General features: G+C 42.7%; 3 protein-coding genes and 1 long non-coding RNA gene across 5 annotated transcripts; 3 read left to right on the top strand and 1 right to left on the bottom strand.

The window, feature by feature from the left end:
• Window positions 1-14: 14 nt before the first annotated feature.
• LOC119027180 (E3 ubiquitin-protein ligase TRIM47-like) lies at window positions 15-5,144 on the top strand. 2 transcript variants are annotated; one of them, XM_037112132.1, is made up of 7 exons: window positions 15-461; window positions 1,140-1,505; window positions 1,589-1,684; window positions 2,148-2,381; window positions 3,049-3,205; window positions 3,285-3,344; window positions 3,430-5,144. In XM_037112132.1, exons 1-7 carry the CDS (start codon window positions 237-239, stop codon window positions 3,957-3,959), a joined length of 1,668 nt encoding a protein of 555 aa, XP_036968027.1. In that variant the 5' UTR covers window positions 15-236; the 3' UTR covers window positions 3,960-5,144. The 2 variants fall into 2 exon arrangements, with proteins under 2 accessions (XP_036968027.1, XP_036968028.1); XM_037112133.1 differs by lacking the exon at window positions 3,285-3,344.
• On the bottom strand, window positions 496-3,226 carry LOC119027217. The gene is made up of 2 exons (XR_005077318.1): window positions 3,088-3,226; window positions 496-903 (listed from the first exon to the last, which is right to left on the bottom strand). It is a non-coding gene; the product is annotated as an uncharacterized LOC119027217 (long non-coding RNA).
• Window positions 5,145-7,046: 1,902 nt separating the features above from the next.
• Window positions 7,047-13,094, top strand: LOC119027193 (leukotriene B4 receptor 1-like). Its single transcript, XM_037112158.1, has 5 exons — window positions 7,047-7,147; window positions 10,405-10,965; window positions 11,458-11,658; window positions 11,787-11,827; window positions 11,927-13,094. The coding sequence occupies exons 2-5, from the start codon at window positions 10,411-10,413 to the stop codon at window positions 12,168-12,170; spliced, it is 1,041 nt and encodes a 346-aa protein (XP_036968053.1). The 5' UTR covers window positions 7,047-7,147; window positions 10,405-10,410; the 3' UTR covers window positions 12,171-13,094.
• Window positions 13,095-14,524: 1,430 nt separating this feature from the next.
• ltb4r (leukotriene B4 receptor) lies at window positions 14,525-19,587 on the top strand. Its single transcript, XM_037112144.1, has 4 exons — window positions 14,525-14,662; window positions 15,448-16,002; window positions 16,424-16,700; window positions 18,069-19,587. Exons 2-4 carry the CDS (start codon window positions 15,506-15,508, stop codon window positions 18,453-18,455), a joined length of 1,161 nt encoding a protein of 386 aa, XP_036968039.1. The 5' UTR covers window positions 14,525-14,662; window positions 15,448-15,505; the 3' UTR covers window positions 18,456-19,587.
• The last annotated feature ends 66 nt before the right edge of the window (window positions 19,588-19,653 follow it).

Raw genomic sequence — 19,653 nt, 5'->3', positions numbered from 1 at the left:
GGGAGCCCCACAGCAAAAAAGACCCCACAGCACACAGCTTAGCAAGTAAATCAATAAATCAATAAATATACAAAGTAATAGAAAAGAGAATGATATAGACTGGAGTACACGGTGCAGAAGTTTTCCTTTCTCTCCAGGAGGTGGTGCCACAAATTAATATCAGAAGAAGAAGAAGCTAACTTTGTCAGCACTTGACACAACATCACCTTCTGTGTCTGAACGTGGTTGTTACTAACATGGCCGACAAGCGACATCAAGAGGAGCCTCAGTTCTGCTGCTCGGTGTGTGTGGACACGCCGAAGGACCCCGTGTCTTTAAACTGTGGACACAACTACTGCAGAAGCTGTCTGGAGGTTTTCTGGGACAAGCAGGAGGAGCAGAGGAGGAAGTACAGCTGTCCTTACTGCAGGGAGGTGTTCAGTCCGAGGCCTGTCCTGAGGAGGAACAACATGCTGGCTGAGGTGAGCTAGACTGGTTTATTATTCCTAGTGTTAATTCCTGTAAATTCATCCCACCAAACCCCCCATTTTTCCCATGAAAACAAGTGTCTCGTTTGTGCTGAAATACAAAATGTAGTACATGATGGAGTGGTGCAGTCGAAATACCTGATATTACATTTCACAGTTTGATTTATTTGCCAAAATGACACCGCACGCCTTCAATTTCTGGAGAAAAATAGAAGTAAATTTGACCTCAATTTACACCAAACCTCAGTCCAAAATGTTTCAAAAGTTGACACATTTTGACTGGGGTTTGGTGTAAACATAATGAAATCAAACTATCAAATTTAACATTTCCAATATAAATACAGTAATAATACAAACTCAGAAATATATTTATGTATTTGTTCATAACTGAATAAGCAAACAGAAGAGAAGAAGGTCCCCACGGCACTGTTTGAAGCTGGAAGAGTGGCGGGGTCCGCCACACGCGAACAAAGTGGTGATGTTTTTATAGACGGTTTGTTCAGTCAAGTTAGTTAGTTTTTTTGTTTTTTTTTTCCATTCCATTCGATTTTTCAAAGTGCTCCCTCAGCAGCCCGGTTTGGTCACCCTATATGTGCTTTCTGAGTTAAGCTAATTTCCCTTAAAGAGACCCGTCATCTGAGACCGACCTCTCCTCTTTCCTGTCACTCCTAGCTTGTGGAGAACCTGAGCGCCCAGCAGGCTTCTCCTCCTGCTGCTGCTCCCCGTGCCATCCCGTCGGACGTCGCCTGTGATTTCTGCTCCGAGGCCGAACGCAACGCAGCCACCGTGTCCTGCCTGACTTGTCTGGCGTCTTACTGTCCGGCTCACCTCCAGTCTCGACACAGTGTTCCTGTGTTTAAGAAGCACCAGCTGGTCTCGGCCACAGTCCCACTGCAGGAGAAGATGTGTGCGAAGCACAACAAGCTGATCGACGTCTACTGCCGGACAGACGAGCAGCTGGTTTGCTCTGTGTGCGCTGTGGATGAGCACAAGAGCCACACCACCGCTCCTGTTTCAGAACAGAGGGCTGACGTAGAGGTAGGCACTAAATCTCCCACACCGAAGCCTGTTTGTTAAATCTTCCGGCATCCCAAGTAATAATCCTGCTATCTTCCCTCCAGAAACATCTGATTTCCAGGCAGAAGGAAATCCAGAAGAGAGTCGTGCAGAGAGAGGAGGAGCTGGAGGGGCTGAAAGAAGCCGAGGAGAATCTCGAGGTGTGAAAAACATTCATTTAGAGGCGTGCAGGCGTCGTGTGTTCAGGCTTTAGCTGTGGCTTGTAAGCTTCCATTTTAACTGGGAGCGACTTTTTAACTTTGGCACCTGGCACAAAGAATTCAGGGAGTGTTTTTGAACATACTCCCAATTTTCCACCCTGATTAATGGCTCTCGACTCTTCCAGTAAACAGTTGCAGCTGTTGCTGGTTTAAACATCCAGCAACATCAGTTCAGTATTCGTTGTTTTTCTTCATTTTTACCTGAGCAACACTTATTTTGATTATCGATTTATCATTTCATTCGTTTTGCAAACAAAAAATGCTGGTTCCAGCTTCCTAAATGTGATCATTTGCTGCTTTTATTTGTCAGTTATGATGATAAATGAAGAGTCTTTGGGTTAGTAATTGTTAGCTGCTCGCTCACGAATCTTTTCAATGATAAAAAGCCGATCCGTTCCCACAGAGTTGTGCAGACACGGCGCTGGAGGACTGCAACAAGATCTTCGGCGACCTGATCGCCTCCATGCTGAGGAGACACAAGGAGGTGAAGCGGCTGATCTCAGAACAGGAGAAAACCGCCGCCGCTCACGCTCAGGAGCTCCGGCTGCGGCTGAGGGAGGAGGTCACCCAGCTGAGGAGGAGAGACGCCGAACTGGAACGTCTGTTAGGCGCCGACGACCACATCCATTTGATTCAGGTGGTCTTTGACTTTTTAAAGATGTTTCTTTTCTTTTTATTCATTTTTATTTATTTATTTATTTATTTATTTTTTGCATTAGTGTAAGATTGAATGAACAGTTTCCTGTTGTGCGGTTCAATGGAGGACATTAACAGGTGACAGCTTGTCTCTATAATAAAAGTCCAGAAAGACACTGAAATTAATCTTAAATAAATGCTGAGGCTTGAAAGGAAAGCTCTGTTTGAGCAAGAACTGATCAGTGACTTCCGAAACTGCATCTCATTTTCCTTGAGCCGAAGCTGTATCTGCCTCAAAGGGGGATTCTGGTGTTTCCAAGACTCAGAACAACGATCTCAGCCTGTCGGTGGCAAAAACAAGCGCTTACGGAGGACGTAACTTTAACGGTTGGAGTTGCCTCAAAGGATTACATCGCAGCCGTGTCATGGTTGCATGCTGAGGTGATTGATGGAAAATGTACCTGGAAACACAGGGCCCAGGCTGGAAAACACCAGAACTCACCAATTCAGAGTAGAGCTCCTGGACAAAGTCATGAATTTATCTGATTAAGCATAAAACCACCAATGAATCTGAGCAACGTGCAAGACGCTGACCTTCCTCTGTCGATATTTGCCAATATCGCTTTAACGTCTTTGACCTCTGTTGCGTCTCGTTTTTACCTCCTCAGGTTTTCCGGTCTCTCTCCACTTCCTCCGACTCTCCGGACTTCTCGCCCGGCGCTGCTCCTCTGCGCAGCTTCGAGGACGTGACCGAGAGTGTTTCTGAGCTGAGGGACAAATTGGAGACGGTGCTGAACGACACGTGGCCCAGGATCTCCACCACAAGTAATATACAGATTCTGACTCTTGCATGTCGGTAATATTCATGTCCAGCGATGATCAAGACCGTTTCTGTTTCTTACAGTCTCTTATGTTGACTTCTCACTACTGCCGGAACCTCAAAGCAGAGAAGACTTTTTACGCTGTAAGAAATTCACTGGACTCCCTCAATAATCGTCACCGTTTGTGATTTGGATCATTGTTTTATCGTCACTTTGTTTCCCTGGCAGATTGCCGTCCCCTCACTCTGGATGTGACCACAAACTACCCGTACCTCAACCTGGTAAGCAAGAAGCTCATGATGAAGCCTTCGCCCAGCCCGTACGCCGCTCACCCGGACAGGTTCACCAAGTTCGCGCAGGTGCTGTGCGAGGAGGGTGTATCAGAGCGATGTTACTGGGAGGTGGAGTGGTACGCCCGCACCCTGTCCGCTGCAGTGGCCTACAGGGACATCAACCGAGCGTCGGACGAGTCTCGGTTCGGAAACAACGACAAGTCCTGGAGTCTAGAGTGCACCGCGAATGGTTACTTGTTCCGTCACAACAACGTGGAAACGGCGGTGTCGGACGTCACCTCCTACAAAATTGGGGTGTATCTGGATTACAAAGCGGGCACTCTGTGTTTTTATCAGGTCTCTGAGCCGATGGTTCTGCTCCACAAAGTCAAGACGACGTTCACACAGCCTCTTTATCCCGGGCTTGGGTTGAACTACGAATGGTACGATGCTGGAGTGTTTGCACAGCTGGTCAAATTATGGTAGAAATATGCATAATTTGAAGTTTTTTTGCACTGTACCAAGGCATCCTCAGAGGCCCAAAACTGGATTATTTATTTTCTTACGTTTTCCTTCCAAATGATCGATAGCTTTGGCATTAGAAAATTGGCATCATCTGTTTTTTATAGATCAGATGTAAAAATGTAACAGTTTTCAAGCTGTGACCAAGCGTGCTTCACCTCGAGTGAAGTGATGTACGCAACTTCAAACCGCTGCTCTTTTCTTGAGAAAAAGCTTTGGTTGCACTTTGTTTGATGTCGAGCGTGACATCAATTGAAATGCTTACACAAGAGTTTTGTATTTCTTCATCAAGTAAGAATGCAAACCTGCAAGTTCAAGCGTCTCCTGAATCCCCGACTCTGTTTGGAATATGTGGAAATTTTACTTGGAAGGAACTGAACAGCCCACTCTTTTTTTCACCTGTGAATGCCTTGACTGATTGTGAAATGTACCATGTATTGTGCTTTAAAGAATAAACTTGATCGCGTTGTTTGTATTCATCTGGTTTATTCCTGTCGTTTAGCAAGGGGATCCCGAGCTTGGAAGTTCCTGTGGGAGTTTTTAAGTCCTCACAAAATCTGCATTGTTTTCTGTCGGTGTTCTGGTTTCCTCACCATAGATCGTCACGCCTGAACAACAAAATGTGTAGTTTGCAGACTCCCTAAGTGACTAAATTGGCAGTCACAGTTATGATAGATCTATGCTTCAAACCTAAACATAAGTAGGGTTGGAACAGGTACAGCACTCAGTCCTCCCCAGCTCACCCCTCTTGTCCAAATATGGTCACTTCCGGTTACAGATATGTCCAAATATGGTCACATTCCAAAAATCAAGGCTTCAGAACTGTCGTCCACAAACCAGCTGGTGACATCCTGACTTCCTCCTTTGCTCCTGTCAAATGATTTTGGCCACTAGAGGTCACTTCCCAACATTAACCGTAAATCCGAGTAGAAATAAGCTGCTTGCACAGACAACCTAGATGTCTGTTTACTTGTGGAGGATGGTCCATTTTTTTCCTGCCGTTTAGATTAACCACCTTGTGGTGGTGCTGGGCAGTAAAATGCTTACAGGCCAGCCCAGCCTACATAAAGATATTAACAAGAAACATGTAAATCTAGGGGCGAATGCCCAGTGTCTGCTACTTGCACAATAAACCAATTTACAAATGCCTTTTCCAGGTATAACAAACAAATGTGCTCCTACAAGCCCTAGGGAAATAAAATGTCACACTGAAGGTGTATAGGCGTTAGGGTTTAAAGTGGTTCTGAAATAAACACTTGAACACTAGAATGACGTGGGGCAGCCAAGAAAACACAACAGGGCTTTAACAGAACAGAGTTTCTGGCTGGCAATCTAAGGGGAATGAGGTCTTAAGTGAGTCACAGAGACACCTGGGTGTCATTCCCTGCCTCTTCGTCATCACATCACAATTGGGCGGGAGGGCCCAGTGCCCCAAGCTGCTTCGAGCAGATCCTCAATCAGGAGTCAGTCTCCACCACCATGAGCACAGATGATCCGAATTCCCTGCAATTAGTCCAGGGGAAATTATGGAAAATCATCCCGAAACAAAGACAGATAACAAATCTCAAACAATGGGACTGCTCCAAGCTTAGATTCCCATGGGCGTGAAGACTTGTCGTTCTGTACAGTATCTGTTAGGCCTGTCAAACGGCACACACCCAATTTGTAGCTGGCCTCTTGCCCAGTGCGGATGGTTAAAGATAACATCAGAATAACAACAAATAACGAAGTTACACAAGAATGTGTCAACATAGAGCTTTGAAGTAACACAGATGTGTGTGAATGACAATGTTGAAAGGGTAAATTCACCCAAATCACGAAACACTTCACTGTATGTCTTTTTTATTTGTTTGGGTTTGTCACATAATTGCGGTCTTTTATATTCTCTCTCTCTCTCTCTCTCTCTCCCTCTCTCTCTCTCTCTCTATTACAGCCAAGCAAGGCAACATTAACTGTGTAGCACCTTACTACGGTGGCCTTGAGGGCCTTGAGAAGACACAAAGTCACTAGTTTTGGCATTCGAAAATGTTCTGTTAAATGTTGTGTTTTGTTATATGTTGTGTTTACCAAAATGTTCTGTTTTGTTAAATGTGTTTTGTTAAATGTTGTGTTTTGTTAAATATTGTGTTTTTAAATGTTTGCGTTTTGCTAAATATTGTGTTTTTAAATGTTTGTGTTTTGTTAAATGTTTATGTTTTGTTAAATGTTGTGTTTTGTTAAATGTTTGTGTTTTGTTAAATGTTTATGTTTTGTTAAATGTTGTGTTTTGTTAAATGTTTGTCTTTTATTAAATCTTGTGCTCACCAAAATACTGTAATGTTTTTGTGTTTTTTTTAAACGTCAAATTTTCTGAAATGTGGAAGAGGAATTTAGATCAATATAACATCTTAAAAATTCAACAAAATTGAATCAGAAACCACTATATATGTTTGTGGACACACTTGCCTTAAGGTGCTTTTTGTGTGGAGCTTCTTGGTCATGGATTGGGAAATGTTAAGGCTACAGTAAGCACAATTATTTTAGACTAGTGTGCATCTACCTTTGCCCTGACTTCAATCCCATAAAATACCAATCCTCTGTTAGGATGAGCTTGAATGTCAGCTGTGAGCCCGGCCTTGTTGCTCAACATCAGTTCTTGACCTCACTGGGACTGAATGAGAGCAAGTCTCTTCAGCCAGTAGCCCTAATCTCATCTTCACAGAAGCGCAGATGTTTTAGCTGCAGGCCCATATGTGTGGGCGTCCACATACTTTAGGCTTTGTAGTGCAGAATGTTTTTTTATGCTTAGGCTGTTTGTTGATCCTCAAAGCAGTGATCGACAGGGGAATATATTTCAGAGAATGTTTTGGGTGAACTGGACCTTTAAAAGGGACGATGCATTGAAATTCCTCGCTCGACATGTGACAGCGTTGACAGACTGCCAGGGCAGAGGCCCGGCAGGTAATAGTGACACACCTCTCACTACACTACATGTTACAGCAAGCATGACAAATCAATCACTGGGGAGAGAGAATGAGAGTGGGAAGGAGTGGGTGGGGGGAAAAAAACGTCAAAAGGGTCCAAAGAAAAGATAAGTTTACACCAGATTCAGATTTCTTTTGAGGCTCTTGGTGTCTTCTTTCCTCTGCTGGGATTTTACAGCTCATGCCTTGGTGAGTGTGTTTCAAATTTACCTGCCAGCCGTGTTTGTTTCTGTCGCTGTGGTAAAAGCTGTCAACAGATCACAGCAGGTAGACCACAGATACTGCTACTGTTGGAGGACAAGCTAGGAAATCTTTTTTAAAGGATTTTTTTCCAGTTACCATTTATTGCTGTACATTTATAAGACTATACACTTTTTTTCATGCGGCTCTGTGGCCTTAAAAATCAATTTGACGGTGGCGTTTTGTCAGTTCGTGTGAGCAAATCTGTGCTTTGCTCTGAGTCTCTGTGCTGTCCTGTTTTCTTTGTGAATTATTTGTCTTTTGTAGGCGCAACAGGTGTGTTTTAGTAAGTATGTGCGTGAGTCACAGAGCCCACACAAACACACCTTTTGAGTCAATCAGGTTTTGCAGTCTCTGATGTGGTAACTTGTTCTACAGGGAGCTCTGTTTGCACAAATGACAATTTAAAAAAAGGTTAAAAAAAACCCCAAAAAGGGCTGAAAAACAAACACTGCTGCCTCACAAGAGGAGCGGAAACAGAAAAAAAAAAACATGACAACGACACCAATTCGATGTAGTCGCGTCTCGTCTTTGGACCATTGCACAATGTGACACCGTTTCACCGGCTGCTGCTGCTCTGAAGCCTCAGTCAGTGCGGTTTGACCGGCTTTCAGTAAACAACATGCCATGTGGTCACATTTCTCTCTCTTCCTCTGTAACCTGGACCAAATGCTTCTCTTCAGCAATACTTAAATCCAAACGATGTTGAGGTGCCATCCACAGCAGGAGACAAATCGTAACAACTGTACAGGAAACTATTTCTTAGTAAATTGTTTATGAAGCGTTCGTGTTATTATTGTTATTGTTTGTTAATAACTTTTATCTAAATTTTAATTTACTTTAAAATGTACCTTTTATTAATGATGGTTGTTTTAAAGTGTTGTCAAATGTTAATTTATATTCCCTGGCACATCATTACCACAAAAATGTGAACAATTTTTAAAGAAAAATGCAAATCAGTCCTTATTCATTATTGTCAGTGTCTATATTTTTCATCTTTTCTTAAAAAAAAAACAACTTGCCAATTTACCTATCTATTTGTTCTTTTTCATTACTAACTTGCATTTAATTGTATTTGTAATGCACATTTTAAAATGTTGTTTATATAGATTAATTTAACGGTCTGGTTTGTACTATCAAATGAAAAACAAACAAAAAAACCTCAAAAACACAACAAACAAATTACATGCTCAGAACATCCTCTTTAGTTCACAACAGCATGCAACAGCATGCACTGTAACATCTCAGTGTTTGTACCTGTAATACCACCTTGTGTGACCTTGCTAACCACTTCAGCCAATTACACACTGATTTATACTATAATAATGCATAATTACAGTGCGGGTGGCTTGGAAGTATCGAACAGTCTTGGTTAGCAGATGTGATTGTGAGAATTTGGTTATGAGTAGCGGCACTGCATAGTTTGGTGCTTCTGCAGCGAAAGGGTGTGCTCTGCAGTTAACTGTCAAGATATGTCGAACAAGTGATGACACGTCACCTTTTAAAACATTTTCCAGTAATATGAAATCACTAAAGTAAATATGTTGCCCGCAGAAGCCTACAGGATACATGCAAGAGCATATAACACAATGTCTGAACCAAGCACATAATCTTCTTAAAGATTTGTCTTGACTTCCAGTTATCTAATGAGACGTATTTAGAGCATATTTAGATTTTAGAGCAGAAATTGAAAACTTACCAAACATGGCGATGCTGCTTTCACAGTCATTACTATGCACGGATGGAACCGACCTCTTCACGCGGCAACCTCAGCCTCTTTCAAATCTAAATTTGGAAACGTTATCTACCTTCGTTTGCTGAGGTACTCACTTTTTATCCATGTACAAGTCTGAAGATATCAAAACTGAAAGCAGACTTTAAAACAGAATGGCCAGGCATCATATTTATACAGTGATTATGGGTTACTCAAATTATTGAACTGATACAATTTCATTGTTAGCTTACCATTTTGTTACCATGCTATTGCTAAATAGTTCTACATTTACTTTTACATTTTAGGCTTACTGTGATTTGTACATACATTCATACACTGATGGGGGTGGCTGCCATGCAAGGTGCTGACCAGCACATCAGGAGCAGTTTGGGGTTCAGCATCTTATCCAAAGACACCTCGACATGCAGACTAGGGAAACTGAACCAGCGACCTTCCGATAATAAGACACTGGCTCTACTCCTGAGCCACAGTCGCCCACTTTAAATATGTTTCTATATTATAAGCCATTGTCTATGGGAATGTTTTAGTCTAATATACCCAGATACACCAGTTGTTGTGCTTTTAACTTATTACTTTGGTTATTAGATGGTATTACTTAATTGTTACCACTTTGTAATCTACCATGGTATTACCAAGCTGTAACTAAAGTGCTAAGATTATGTTTTGTATGTAAAATATCAATCTGCAAAAACATAATTAACTATGACTGTTGTGGAGTAAAAGTTGGAAAACACTAAAGTAAAAAGGTAAAAGGGTGGCGTCTACATACTTTTGGCCAGAATGTGTATATTTCTTGTGCCTTATTTTTGGTGCACTTTAACTTATTTCCTGTTGTCCTTGCCTTAATTAATTAAACTTTTTCTTCTTGATTTTATTCTAACTATACTAACACATCTCTTTGTCTCATGTCGAGCACTTTATGCTGCTCTTGTATTCGATTGGTACAACAAATACACTCAGAGACATAGCATGAAACATGAAGCTCAGACTCAGATCGTTGCTCAGATCTTGACACGACACTGACTGTTGCTCCCCGCTCGTGTCTGGTCTCGTTGTTCAGGAATTAAGAGTCCCCCGTTAAAACCTGTTACACTTGCGCCACACTCCCACGCTTTCCTGCAGAGCAAAAACACTTGTATTGTCAGACCGATGCCTGAATGCGCCAAAAAAAACATGGAGTAGGAGTCAGGGGTGACACTGTTTATTAGTCAGAAAGTTGTTTGGTTTCAGGAGAGAAACGTCTCCAGATTCTTGTTGATCATTGTCCCAAAAGGTCACTTTTGAGGTTTAGTTTGTTAGAAATTCTATAATGGAACTTTTTTGTGTGTGTGTTATGTGTGTTAACCCTTAAAAAACTGTAAGACAGTTGGGCCAGCAGCCCAAGTATTTGAGGATCAGCTGTCTTGCTGATTGGATCTTTAAAAATGGTACAATTAAATGCACTGACTCAAACCATTTATCTCAATGGCAGGTGACGATGATGGCCCTCAATAACATATCCTCCTCCCTGAAGTTAAATGAGACCATTGTGGATAACCCGACTGCCACCACAGTGGGCGCCCTCATCCTGAGCCTCGTCTTTCTGCTGGGCTTCCCTGGAAACCTCTTTGTCATCTGGAGCATCCTGGCACGTGCCCGAAAGCAGACCGTCACCACCCTCCTCATCCTCAACCTAGCCATCGCCGACGGCTCTCTGATGGCTCTCACGCCGTTCTTCATCGTCTACCTTGTTATGAAGCACTGGGTATTTGGGAATGTGATGTGTAAGATCCTCTTCTACCTGTGCCTGCTCAACATGTACGCCTCCATCTGGATCATCATGATCATGAGCGTCTACAGGCTGGTGGCGGTGCTGTGGCCGCAGAGACTCGCTTGCATCGCCGGACGGAAGACTGTATTGCGGGTGCTGGCGGTGGTGTGGGTGCTGGTGATGATCGCCTCTGTTCCCGCAATGGTCTTCAGGACAGTGATGAAGAGGGGGAATACTAATCATTTGGCATGTGATCCACTCCACAATGAAGAAAGCCATGACGTGAGTAAAACCAAAACCAAAAGTCATCTTGTGGTCTCTTGATTAGTTTCTTTAAAAGACCCAACGTTTCCCACCGTGAGCGAGCATTTGGTGACAGTGGCCAGAAAAGTGGCCACTGAGCAGAACCGGGCTCAGTGGTGGGTCGTCCATCTGCTTCTGCTGGTTAAGTTGAGAGAGCCTCCAAGAAAATAGCAATCATTGTGACAAAACGGTCTAATCCATCAAAAACCTGTGAAGCTACCCATTCTGAACAGCCATTTGAAGCCAGAGTTTGTGGTCAAAATATTGGCCGATACCGGCCGATAACATCGACAGATCAATATATCGCCTGGGCTCTGCTCTCTACGACGCATTGCTTTTCACTCCACCTTTAAGTGTAGGATTTTTAGCGCATCTAGAAACACTTGGACAGTACGTCGATTGAACTGCATCGATCGAACATAACTCACCCCAATATGTAATAATGAAACGCATCGTCTCTCTCCTGCACAGGCTGTCATCATGTACACGCTGGAGCTCGTGCTGGGTTTTTTAATCCCCTACGGAATCATCGTCTTCAGCTACATTCGCATCCTGCGGCGGATCCAAAAGACCAAGTTCGGCCGTCGCATTCGCAGTGAGAAGCTCATCCTGGCCATCGTGTTGACCTTCTGCCTCTTTTGGCTGCCTTACCACATCATCAACATGGTGCAAGTGAGTAACACATACGTCCAAGTATTTTGGATCCAGTCCAATGTATTAATCAGATGATTAGGTGTGACAAAAAAAGGAAAAGATGCTGTTTAGTGAATTTTAACTGAACTTGTTTGTCTTGTAATCAGGTTACATGGGATTTGTGTCCACCAGGTGAAGTAAAAGAAATGTAAGCAAGAACACACACACACATACACACACACAATAAAACAAGCCAACTTTTTTTTCAGACATATCTAACAAAATTCTCTGCTTGCTTCCCCCCCAGGTTGAACAAAATATGGCACAAGAGCCGTGCTGTCACCTCGTCCGTAGCGTTCATGAGCAGCTGTGCCAACCCAGTGCTCTACTTCTTCGCAGGGAAGTCCTACATCCGACGAGAGGGGCTGGCGTTCATGGCCCGCTTGTTCGAGCGCACGGGGCTGGACTCGGCTAGCAGGAAGAGCCGACAGAACAGCCAGAACAGCCGCGACAAGGAAAAAGAGGCAGAGGCTGTCATGCTAAAGGAATAGCGACCTGGGCTCCGTTGGCGACTCGAGCTCAGTGGAGAATGGTGGTAGTTGATCCCATGGAGGGAGAAATTTAAACCACCCAGGCCTTCAAATCTCCGTCCAGTGACTAAAACATTTAAAATGTGTACCAGTGTGCAGCTGGTGCAAGAAAAAAGCTTCAGCAGTACTTCAGATTCAGCTGCTGCGTGAATCTTTCTTCCACATGAGACTGTTACAGACTCAGAGAGGGATGTGACCGGACATACCGATCCTGGAAAAGCTCACTGCCTAATGCATCCCAAAGTGACATTGGTGACTTCAAGATGATGCTGAAACCAGAGCACACATCAGACATGAGCCCTGAGGCAGGAGAAACTGTGACGTTATAATCCAGGACGCTCCCTCTCCTCGCCAGCCAATGTTTAACGCTGTTTGATTCAAAATGCAACCCTCAAAGAGAGATGCCTCACGTTTACTGTTACTTAAACGTTTTTTGTTTGTTTTTTTCAAACAAGATGTATCTGTATATTTCTGTTGATGCTCTGTTTAATTTGTCATATTGCTTTATGGAAGCGCAGAAATGTCAAAGTGAACTCAAACAATGTCAGTTTTCTTTAGTTTGTGACAAGTTATGGGGCACAGACTGAGAGTTTGATGATGGCACTTGAACTCCTTTTTATCTTTGTTTGCTTTGCATGCATTTTTTCCTGCACTGTTTTACTGTCTTTAAAGCTGCATGAATTGATTTTTCGGCCACCAGAGGGCAGTAGAACACGGTGTAAAAAAACAAAAAAAAAAACACAGAAAATGTCATCAACAATATCATCACATTCTAAGGTTGTTAATGTCGGTAAACAAACAAATACTGCACGGGGTCTTTATTAACAAGCCCAAATTAAGTGCCATCATGCCCAAATGTGAGTGTATATACAAAAAAAAAAAGAAGCTGGAAGCACAACCTTCGGGTCAACAAAAAATGAGAAATTAATGAATAAAACTGAATGATGATATGTTATAAAGAATGCACCTTTTTATTTTTCAGTAAATGCTTACAGGCCGACCTACATGCAAATATAAACAATAACATGCAAGGGGGGATGCCAAATCTCCGCTACTTGGACAATAAAGCAATCAACAAATGGCACCTCGATTGGCTGGGAGGGAAATGTCCCAGAGCTGCTTCCACTCCTGAAGCAGGAGTCAGTCAGATTTTGGATAATCAGCCCCAAAAACAAAGAAAAGACGGCAAGTCTCAAGCAATGGGATCGCTACAAAACAAACAAACAGAGGCGTCTGCCAATGACTGCCAATATTTTAGAAAAAACGTTCCAAAAGTTTCTTATAATCAGTGAGCTCTGCGTCTGTGGAGGCTGGTGGGACAGAATGAGAGCAGTGAAGTTATGGGCTGTGAAACCAAAAAACAATGAGCTGAAAGACGCTAAAGCGCTCTGCAGAGCTGAAGACTAGCACTGTGAAATGAAAGTACAAGTACCTCTAAATTGTACCTAAGCACAGTAGTAAATAAAGTAGTAAATAGTAGTGAATCCAAAGAGGAATATTTTCCTGTGAGCATACACTGTAAGTAGACGAAATGCAGGAAAATACAAAATGATGTAAAACACCATTTTCCTGCAAATGTGACACATCACAATTTTCACTTCATCTTGCCCCTCATACAGTCAGTAACTTGAGAAAGTTTCGATGATGTGGCAAGAGGAATATGCTGTAAAGTGGCCAAAATGTCTGACGCAAGAGAGCGCAGACTCCACACGGCAGAGGTCTGACTTAAAGCTTCGTGTGTCGACAGGACCGTAAGCTCCGCGGAACATTTCCCCTGCCTGACTAATTCTGGCTGTTCGTGCCTGCTCGATGCCTCCAGTTACACAACATGTTTCAGACTGAGATTCAGCTTTACTGTCAATACAGCCAAAACTTTAATCCTGTGACTGGAAACAGGATATAAAGCAAATGCTACTAGATGAATACAATAACATTTAAAAACTATAAAAAAAAAAAAAGGTGAAAGCAGTCTGTTAGATGACGAGGTGCTAAATCTCTGCTGTCCTGCTGCTGTCTGTGATTTTCATATTCTCACAATTTTTCACTTTATGAAACAGCACTATCTTAAATTTCCCATTCATCATGAGTGTGAAGCAACTGTGCCGCCACCCACATTTTTCTACCAACATTTTTTTCCATAAAGATGATGTGGATATCGCTATCGTGTGCGAATTCAATCTGCAGCAGAACACAACATGTAGGAGGAACAGCGGCGACATCGCAACCCACTACGCACAAGCTGGCTTCCTGTGGTCCTGGATTTCCCCTCACATGACCTCTCTTTCACAATATACATATATATTTGGGTTTTTCTTTTCCTTCTCTCCACACTCAGTCAAAGCACAGAGAGAAGCCGGGGAGTGAGGAGTAGATCAAGCGAGGGAGTAAAAATAGCTGGATATTGGTTCTCTGGTTTACCTCTGCGGCTTTCAAAAAGAGATCAGCAGTTGAAGGTCAGTGTTTGGGTTTTACTCTACACGCTCTACTAACAAATATATCTCAATTTTCACATTGAATTTCCTCCTGGAGGTCATAGAGTTGGACTGTTTTAACTTTCCTCTTCAAGAATATGATAGATTTCAAATCTCAGTAGCTGTTTTTCAGGACTTCTTTGAATAAAAGTCAAAAAAAAAAAATGTTCTCAGATTTGATGTTGAAAGCTCATGAACATTTTATAATTACTAGTGAGTTATATGTAGCTTTTATTTTTTTTTAGCAGCTTTTCTGCCACAGTCCTGTTTTATTTATTCAGCACATATTGTGCTGAGTGTTCCTAACGTCACATCACCTCTGATCTTTAGAACGTAAAAACTCAAGAGAGCGCAACATTTGAAGTATTTTTGGTCAAAAAACACCACACACAAAATGCAGGAAATTAAGCAATCAGTCCTGTGTGATCAATGTAAATATGTCAGCGGATACATAGACAATAGTGTTACGTAATTTCCATTCTTTGTTTTTTTTCCTGCACAAAAATATTTCGCAATAAACCTTTCACAGGCCTCCCTCAAGGAACGTATGAAGAGATCAGTGACTGTATCAGTTACAGTCATCTCCGCAGAGACGGGTCTGGACATCTGATATACTTGGTCCACTATATGTTGTCTACCATGGTCCTCAAAAAGCCTAATGAGAAAAACAACAAATGCCTTGTGCAATGTTTCACACCTTTGAGTCACAGTGACATCTCACAGGCGTTAATACAACATATCCTGTTTCCTGCCTGTTTGTTTGAAAGGTTGTGTCAGTTTCAGAGTTCGTCACAATCGAGCTTGCATCCTTCGGAAGGTTTCTTGATGGCATCCAACGTCACCACCGCCACCACCTCCTCCCAGCACCCTGCCCCCTTCTCTATGCCCATCTCTGCCTCCGCCCAGGCCGGCATCGCCATCCTGAGCCTGGCGTTCTTGCTGGGCTTCCCCGGGAACCTGTTTGTGGTTTGGTCGGTGCTGTGCCGGGTGAAGAAGCGCTCGGTGACCTGCTTGCTGGTGCTGAATCTCGCCGCGGCGGATGCTTTCGTGCTGCTCAGCGCCCCGTTTTTTCTGCGCTACCTGGCTGGAGGCCGGGGCTGGGAGTTTGGCTTGGCGGCGTGCAAGCTGGTGCATTACCTGTCGAACGTGAACATGTACGTGTCCATTTACCTCATCTGCCTGATGAGCATGGACCGCTGGTTGGCGGTGACGAGGCCTTTTCTGTCCCAGAGAATGCGGACCAAGCGTTCCCTGTTGGTCCTCCTGCTGGGGATCTGGATCTTAGCCTTCATCCTGTCGCTGCCGATGCCTTTCTACCGCAGGTGAGACGACACTTCCGTTGTGCCATTGACTTTCTGATGGCGGCTGTGTGGCACGTTTCCCATGACAGTAACTGGTGTGAAGTCAAACAAATTAAAGATACAGTCCATATGTTGATACGGCCTTTCCCCTTACTCAACAAGGCACCAGCAAGAAATCCTGACACCTTGGTGGTGGTAGGTCTGGATGGTCACCACCCCAAAGCATCAGTATTTGACGAGGCTCTCCATGTAAAACAGAAAAAGTTTGGGCAGCTCTGTTCTTACGAAAAAGCCGTATCAGTATATAAACTGTACCTTTAATTTGCTCTCCAGTTACCATCAAAAACTCCATGTTTAATCGACTTGACTCAACGCGAGCTTTGGTCGGTACATTTGGAGCCACTTTCACCCTTCATTTGTCTTTTTCTTCCTTTTCTGACAGTAATCTGAAGAAGACGCTGCCAAACAACATCACTCTGCGCTTTTGTGTCCCGTACCACTTCAGCAGTGTGGGTCACAAGGTCTTCCAGTACCTGTTTGAGACCATCATGGGCTGCCTGGTGCCTTTCTCCCTCATCAACACGTGTTACTCCTCCGTCATCTGCCGCCTGCAAAGCGCCAAGTTCCAGCGCAAGGGACAAGGCAGCCGCCTCATCCTGATGATCATCTGCGCCTTTGCGATTTTCTGGCTGCCCTATCACATCGTCAACATCATAGAGGTGGCTTTTGATTTCACTTTGTTCTGACAGAATTAGGGAATCTAGTATTGATTCTGTTAGAAAGCTAAATATTGTGTTCAGGCGGATACATAGCGCTTTATTTGGTGTAAAATCCTCACAAAACACTAAAATCACCATTATACATGCATTTCTTTCAGGATTAACAGCTTCGTACTCATTTTGACCCAGAGGGTTTATGGGAAATACATTCAAAGACTCGGAACTGTCTTTAAACCAGCAAGACATCAACCGCAAAATAAAGACAATCGCACAGACGAGGGCCTTTTTTTGTCGAACCATATTTAAGAAAAGCTGAAAACAATGTGTTTCCACAGCTAGGTTTCCACTACACAAGATTTGATATATTTAATATGTGTTGGGTGAATTAGCATACTGAATATGTGAAACATTACTCATTCCAGCACACAGAAAAATGCAATGGAAATTGATCCTAATGTTTTCTTTTACACAAAGTTTAAGAAAACACAAATTTCTTTTTTTTTTTTTTGCAAAATCGTACTTTATTCTAACGATTGAGTTATTAAAAGTTTCTTAAATAGATTAGATTAGATTAGATTAGATTAGATTTTCTTTATTGTCACTAAGAAAATATCATTTGGAGATATTGCACTTTCTGTTTTACTGTGTTCATTCACAGTAAAAAAAAAAAAAACAAAAACATTTCCAATAACTCACTGCAGACTTTAGTTTTTCCCTCCGGACACAATCCGTGGTTTACTGGGTTACCTAACCAACTCATGTTGTGCGGATCAATCTGGAAATATTGATACTTACGGTATCGATTTTCATATTAAAAGACCAGTATTTAAAGACAGCAATTTAGAGTTAATGTGCGCTCTATCATCAAGAATGAACACAGTAAAAAAAAAAAATTAAATAAATAAGGTACAATGTCTCCGGGATCTAGTTCAAATAATGCCCGATTGATTGGAACTACTTCTCCTTCCGCCTGCTGGTACAGTTAGCGGAAGGAGAAGTAGGAAGGAGAAGTAGTAAGAGAGATTGTTTTTCTTTCTTTTTTTATTTTTTACATCAGCCTGCAAATCACACTAACAGGCAGTTGATATTGATGATGGCTCATGTGTGGAGCTTTTTCAGTTCTCAGAGAAGCAACAGCATTGCATCTGATGTGTGGTGGATGACTCTGAGGCATGAAGGCAACACCACAAATCTCGTTAAGAATCTGAGATTTAATCATCAACAGGATATGATGAGGTTACACATAGCATTGCAGGAACTCAGTGGTATTGCACTTCACAGATTCCTCCTTTTGCTCAAAGCTTTTGTTGTGAGGGGACCTTTATTTGCTGTTCCTCTAACCTCATTCTCACCGTCTCCTCCCTCCAGGTGGTCGGTCTGCTGCAGGGCAGCAAATCTGTGATCACGGCTGCCAAGACGGCCCGTCCAAACGTCACAGCCTTCGCTTACTTCAGCAGCGCTGTCAACCCCATCCTCTACGTGTTCGCCGGCAGCTCCCACATCCGCCATGCCGGCTTCAGCTTCATGGGCAAGCTCTTCGAGGCCACCAACTCCGAGAGCAGGACCACGTCAACCTTCACCCGCAGCGGTCGCAGCAGCTCTTCGCCGGATGAGAGCTCTGTCCTGCACACACTGTCGACCAAGCTTGGGAAGCCTTTCAAAAGCAAGAACAAGGAGAGGAGCAGCAGTGTGGCGGGCAAAGAGGTCAACGAGCCTGAACTCAAGACTCTGGCCAGCGTAGAGCAGTTAGAGTAGTGCTTCAGCGAAACACTCCAATCCCACGCCAGTTTCCTTGGACTACTTTTCTGTATGAATCAACCAAACAGGGATTTTGTATGTTCGTGCTTTTACTTCTTTTACGTCCTCTTCTTGCTGAGGTGGGCGCACGAGCTCACTCGTGCATCGACGGTGCAAATAAAGTCTTCTTTAAAATGCATTTAGGATCTCCAGGCAAGCTCTCTGGAGCCGTTTCATGTCTTCTTCGGTTGTTTTTGTACATTTTAAAACAAGTCCCTGTCTACTGAAGTTGTTTATGACGATGCTGTTTTGCTGTGAAGCTCAAAAAACGTTTTGTGGGCTATGAAACTTCACCTGACATTCCATCAGCATGGGGGTGAATAGGTAATTGTGAATTTTAATTTTTTGGTGAGCTTATCCTTTATTCATTTTTTTTTTTGTTGTTTTTTAAATCAAAAAGGGAAATGGCTGCAGTTTTAAGCAATATTTGCAACATCGCATGTTGGTCTGACAGTTCACGGAAATAACTCATAACTACTGGGTGGATTGTTGTGAAATGTTTAAAATGTTGGTACCCAGAGGATGAATCCTGATGAGATTGCCACCAGAGGGTCAAGGTTGCACTAATCCAATTAAATACTGTCTATTTAATGAATTGGCACAACATTTGTACAGACATTCATGGCGGCCAAATGATGGATGGCTGCTGGTATCACCATAAGCTTTGGAGATGAATTGATCACCATGAAATCTGGTGCATACATAATACATGTGAGGAAAATATACGCTAACACGCTAAGCTAAGATGGTGAACTTTGTAGGCAGGACACCTGCTGAACGTTGGCATTCTAGCATCGTCATTTTGAGAATGTTGCCATGCTAGCATTAGCATTGAGTGCAAGTAAAGCAACACAGTAGCTAGGAAGACTTAAAAGACACAGCAAAAAACTTATCTTTTTCTAATTAAATCATTCTCAGTCAAGAAATGTCAAAAAAAAATGATTTATTTGTATATTTATAATTAAAATATGTTAAAAGCCTTTGTTAAAAGTTAAATTATTTTACTTTCCATTTAATCGTATTGCGTATTGTCAGTTGTCATTTGTTGTCTAAATTTGTTGGATTTAATAAAGCTTTTTTTGATAAAAAAGGGCGTTTTTTTTGTTGTTGTTTTTTTGTTCACAAGAGGTCCGCACAAGTACATTAAGTACTGTCC

This window comes from Acanthopagrus latus, chromosome 10 (assembly GCF_904848185.1).
Source record: "Acanthopagrus latus isolate v.2019 chromosome 10, fAcaLat1.1, whole genome shotgun sequence".
Classification (NCBI taxonomy): domain Eukaryota; kingdom Metazoa; phylum Chordata; class Actinopteri; order Spariformes; family Sparidae; genus Acanthopagrus; species Acanthopagrus latus.
This window is presented reverse-complemented; position numbering and strand designations above follow the sequence as displayed.

Bases quoted from the DNA above. Each gene is read 5' to 3' on its own strand.
- ltb4r (XM_037112144.1), top strand. From the start codon at position 15,506: ATGGCATCCAACGTCACCACCGCCACCACCTCCTCCCAGCACCCTGCC. The intron at 16,003-16,423 runs GTGAGACGACAC...CTTTTCTGACAG, and splicing joins CCGATGCCTTTCTACCGCAG to TAATCTGAAGAAGACGCTGC. The intron at 16,701-18,068 runs GTGGCTTTTGAT...TCCTCCCTCCAG, and splicing joins ACATCGTCAACATCATAGAG to GTGGTCGGTCTGCTGCAGGG.
- LOC119027193 (XM_037112158.1), top strand. From the start codon at position 10,411: ATGATGGCCCTCAATAACATATCCTCCTCCCTGAAGTTAAATGAGACC. The intron at 10,966-11,457 runs GTGAGTAAAACC...TCTCCTGCACAG, and splicing joins ACAATGAAGAAAGCCATGAC to GCTGTCATCATGTACACGCT. The intron at 11,828-11,926 runs GTAAGCAAGAAC...CTTCCCCCCCAG, and splicing joins CCAGGTGAAGTAAAAGAAAT to GTTGAACAAAATATGGCACA.
- LOC119027180 (XM_037112132.1), top strand. From the start codon at position 237: ATGGCCGACAAGCGACATCAAGAGGAGCCTCAGTTCTGCTGCTCGGTG. The intron at 462-1,139 runs GTGAGCTAGACT...TGTCACTCCTAG, and splicing joins GGAACAACATGCTGGCTGAG to CTTGTGGAGAACCTGAGCGC. The intron at 3,345-3,429 runs GTAAGAAATTCA...TTTCCCTGGCAG, and splicing joins CAGAGAAGACTTTTTACGCT to ATTGCCGTCCCCTCACTCTG.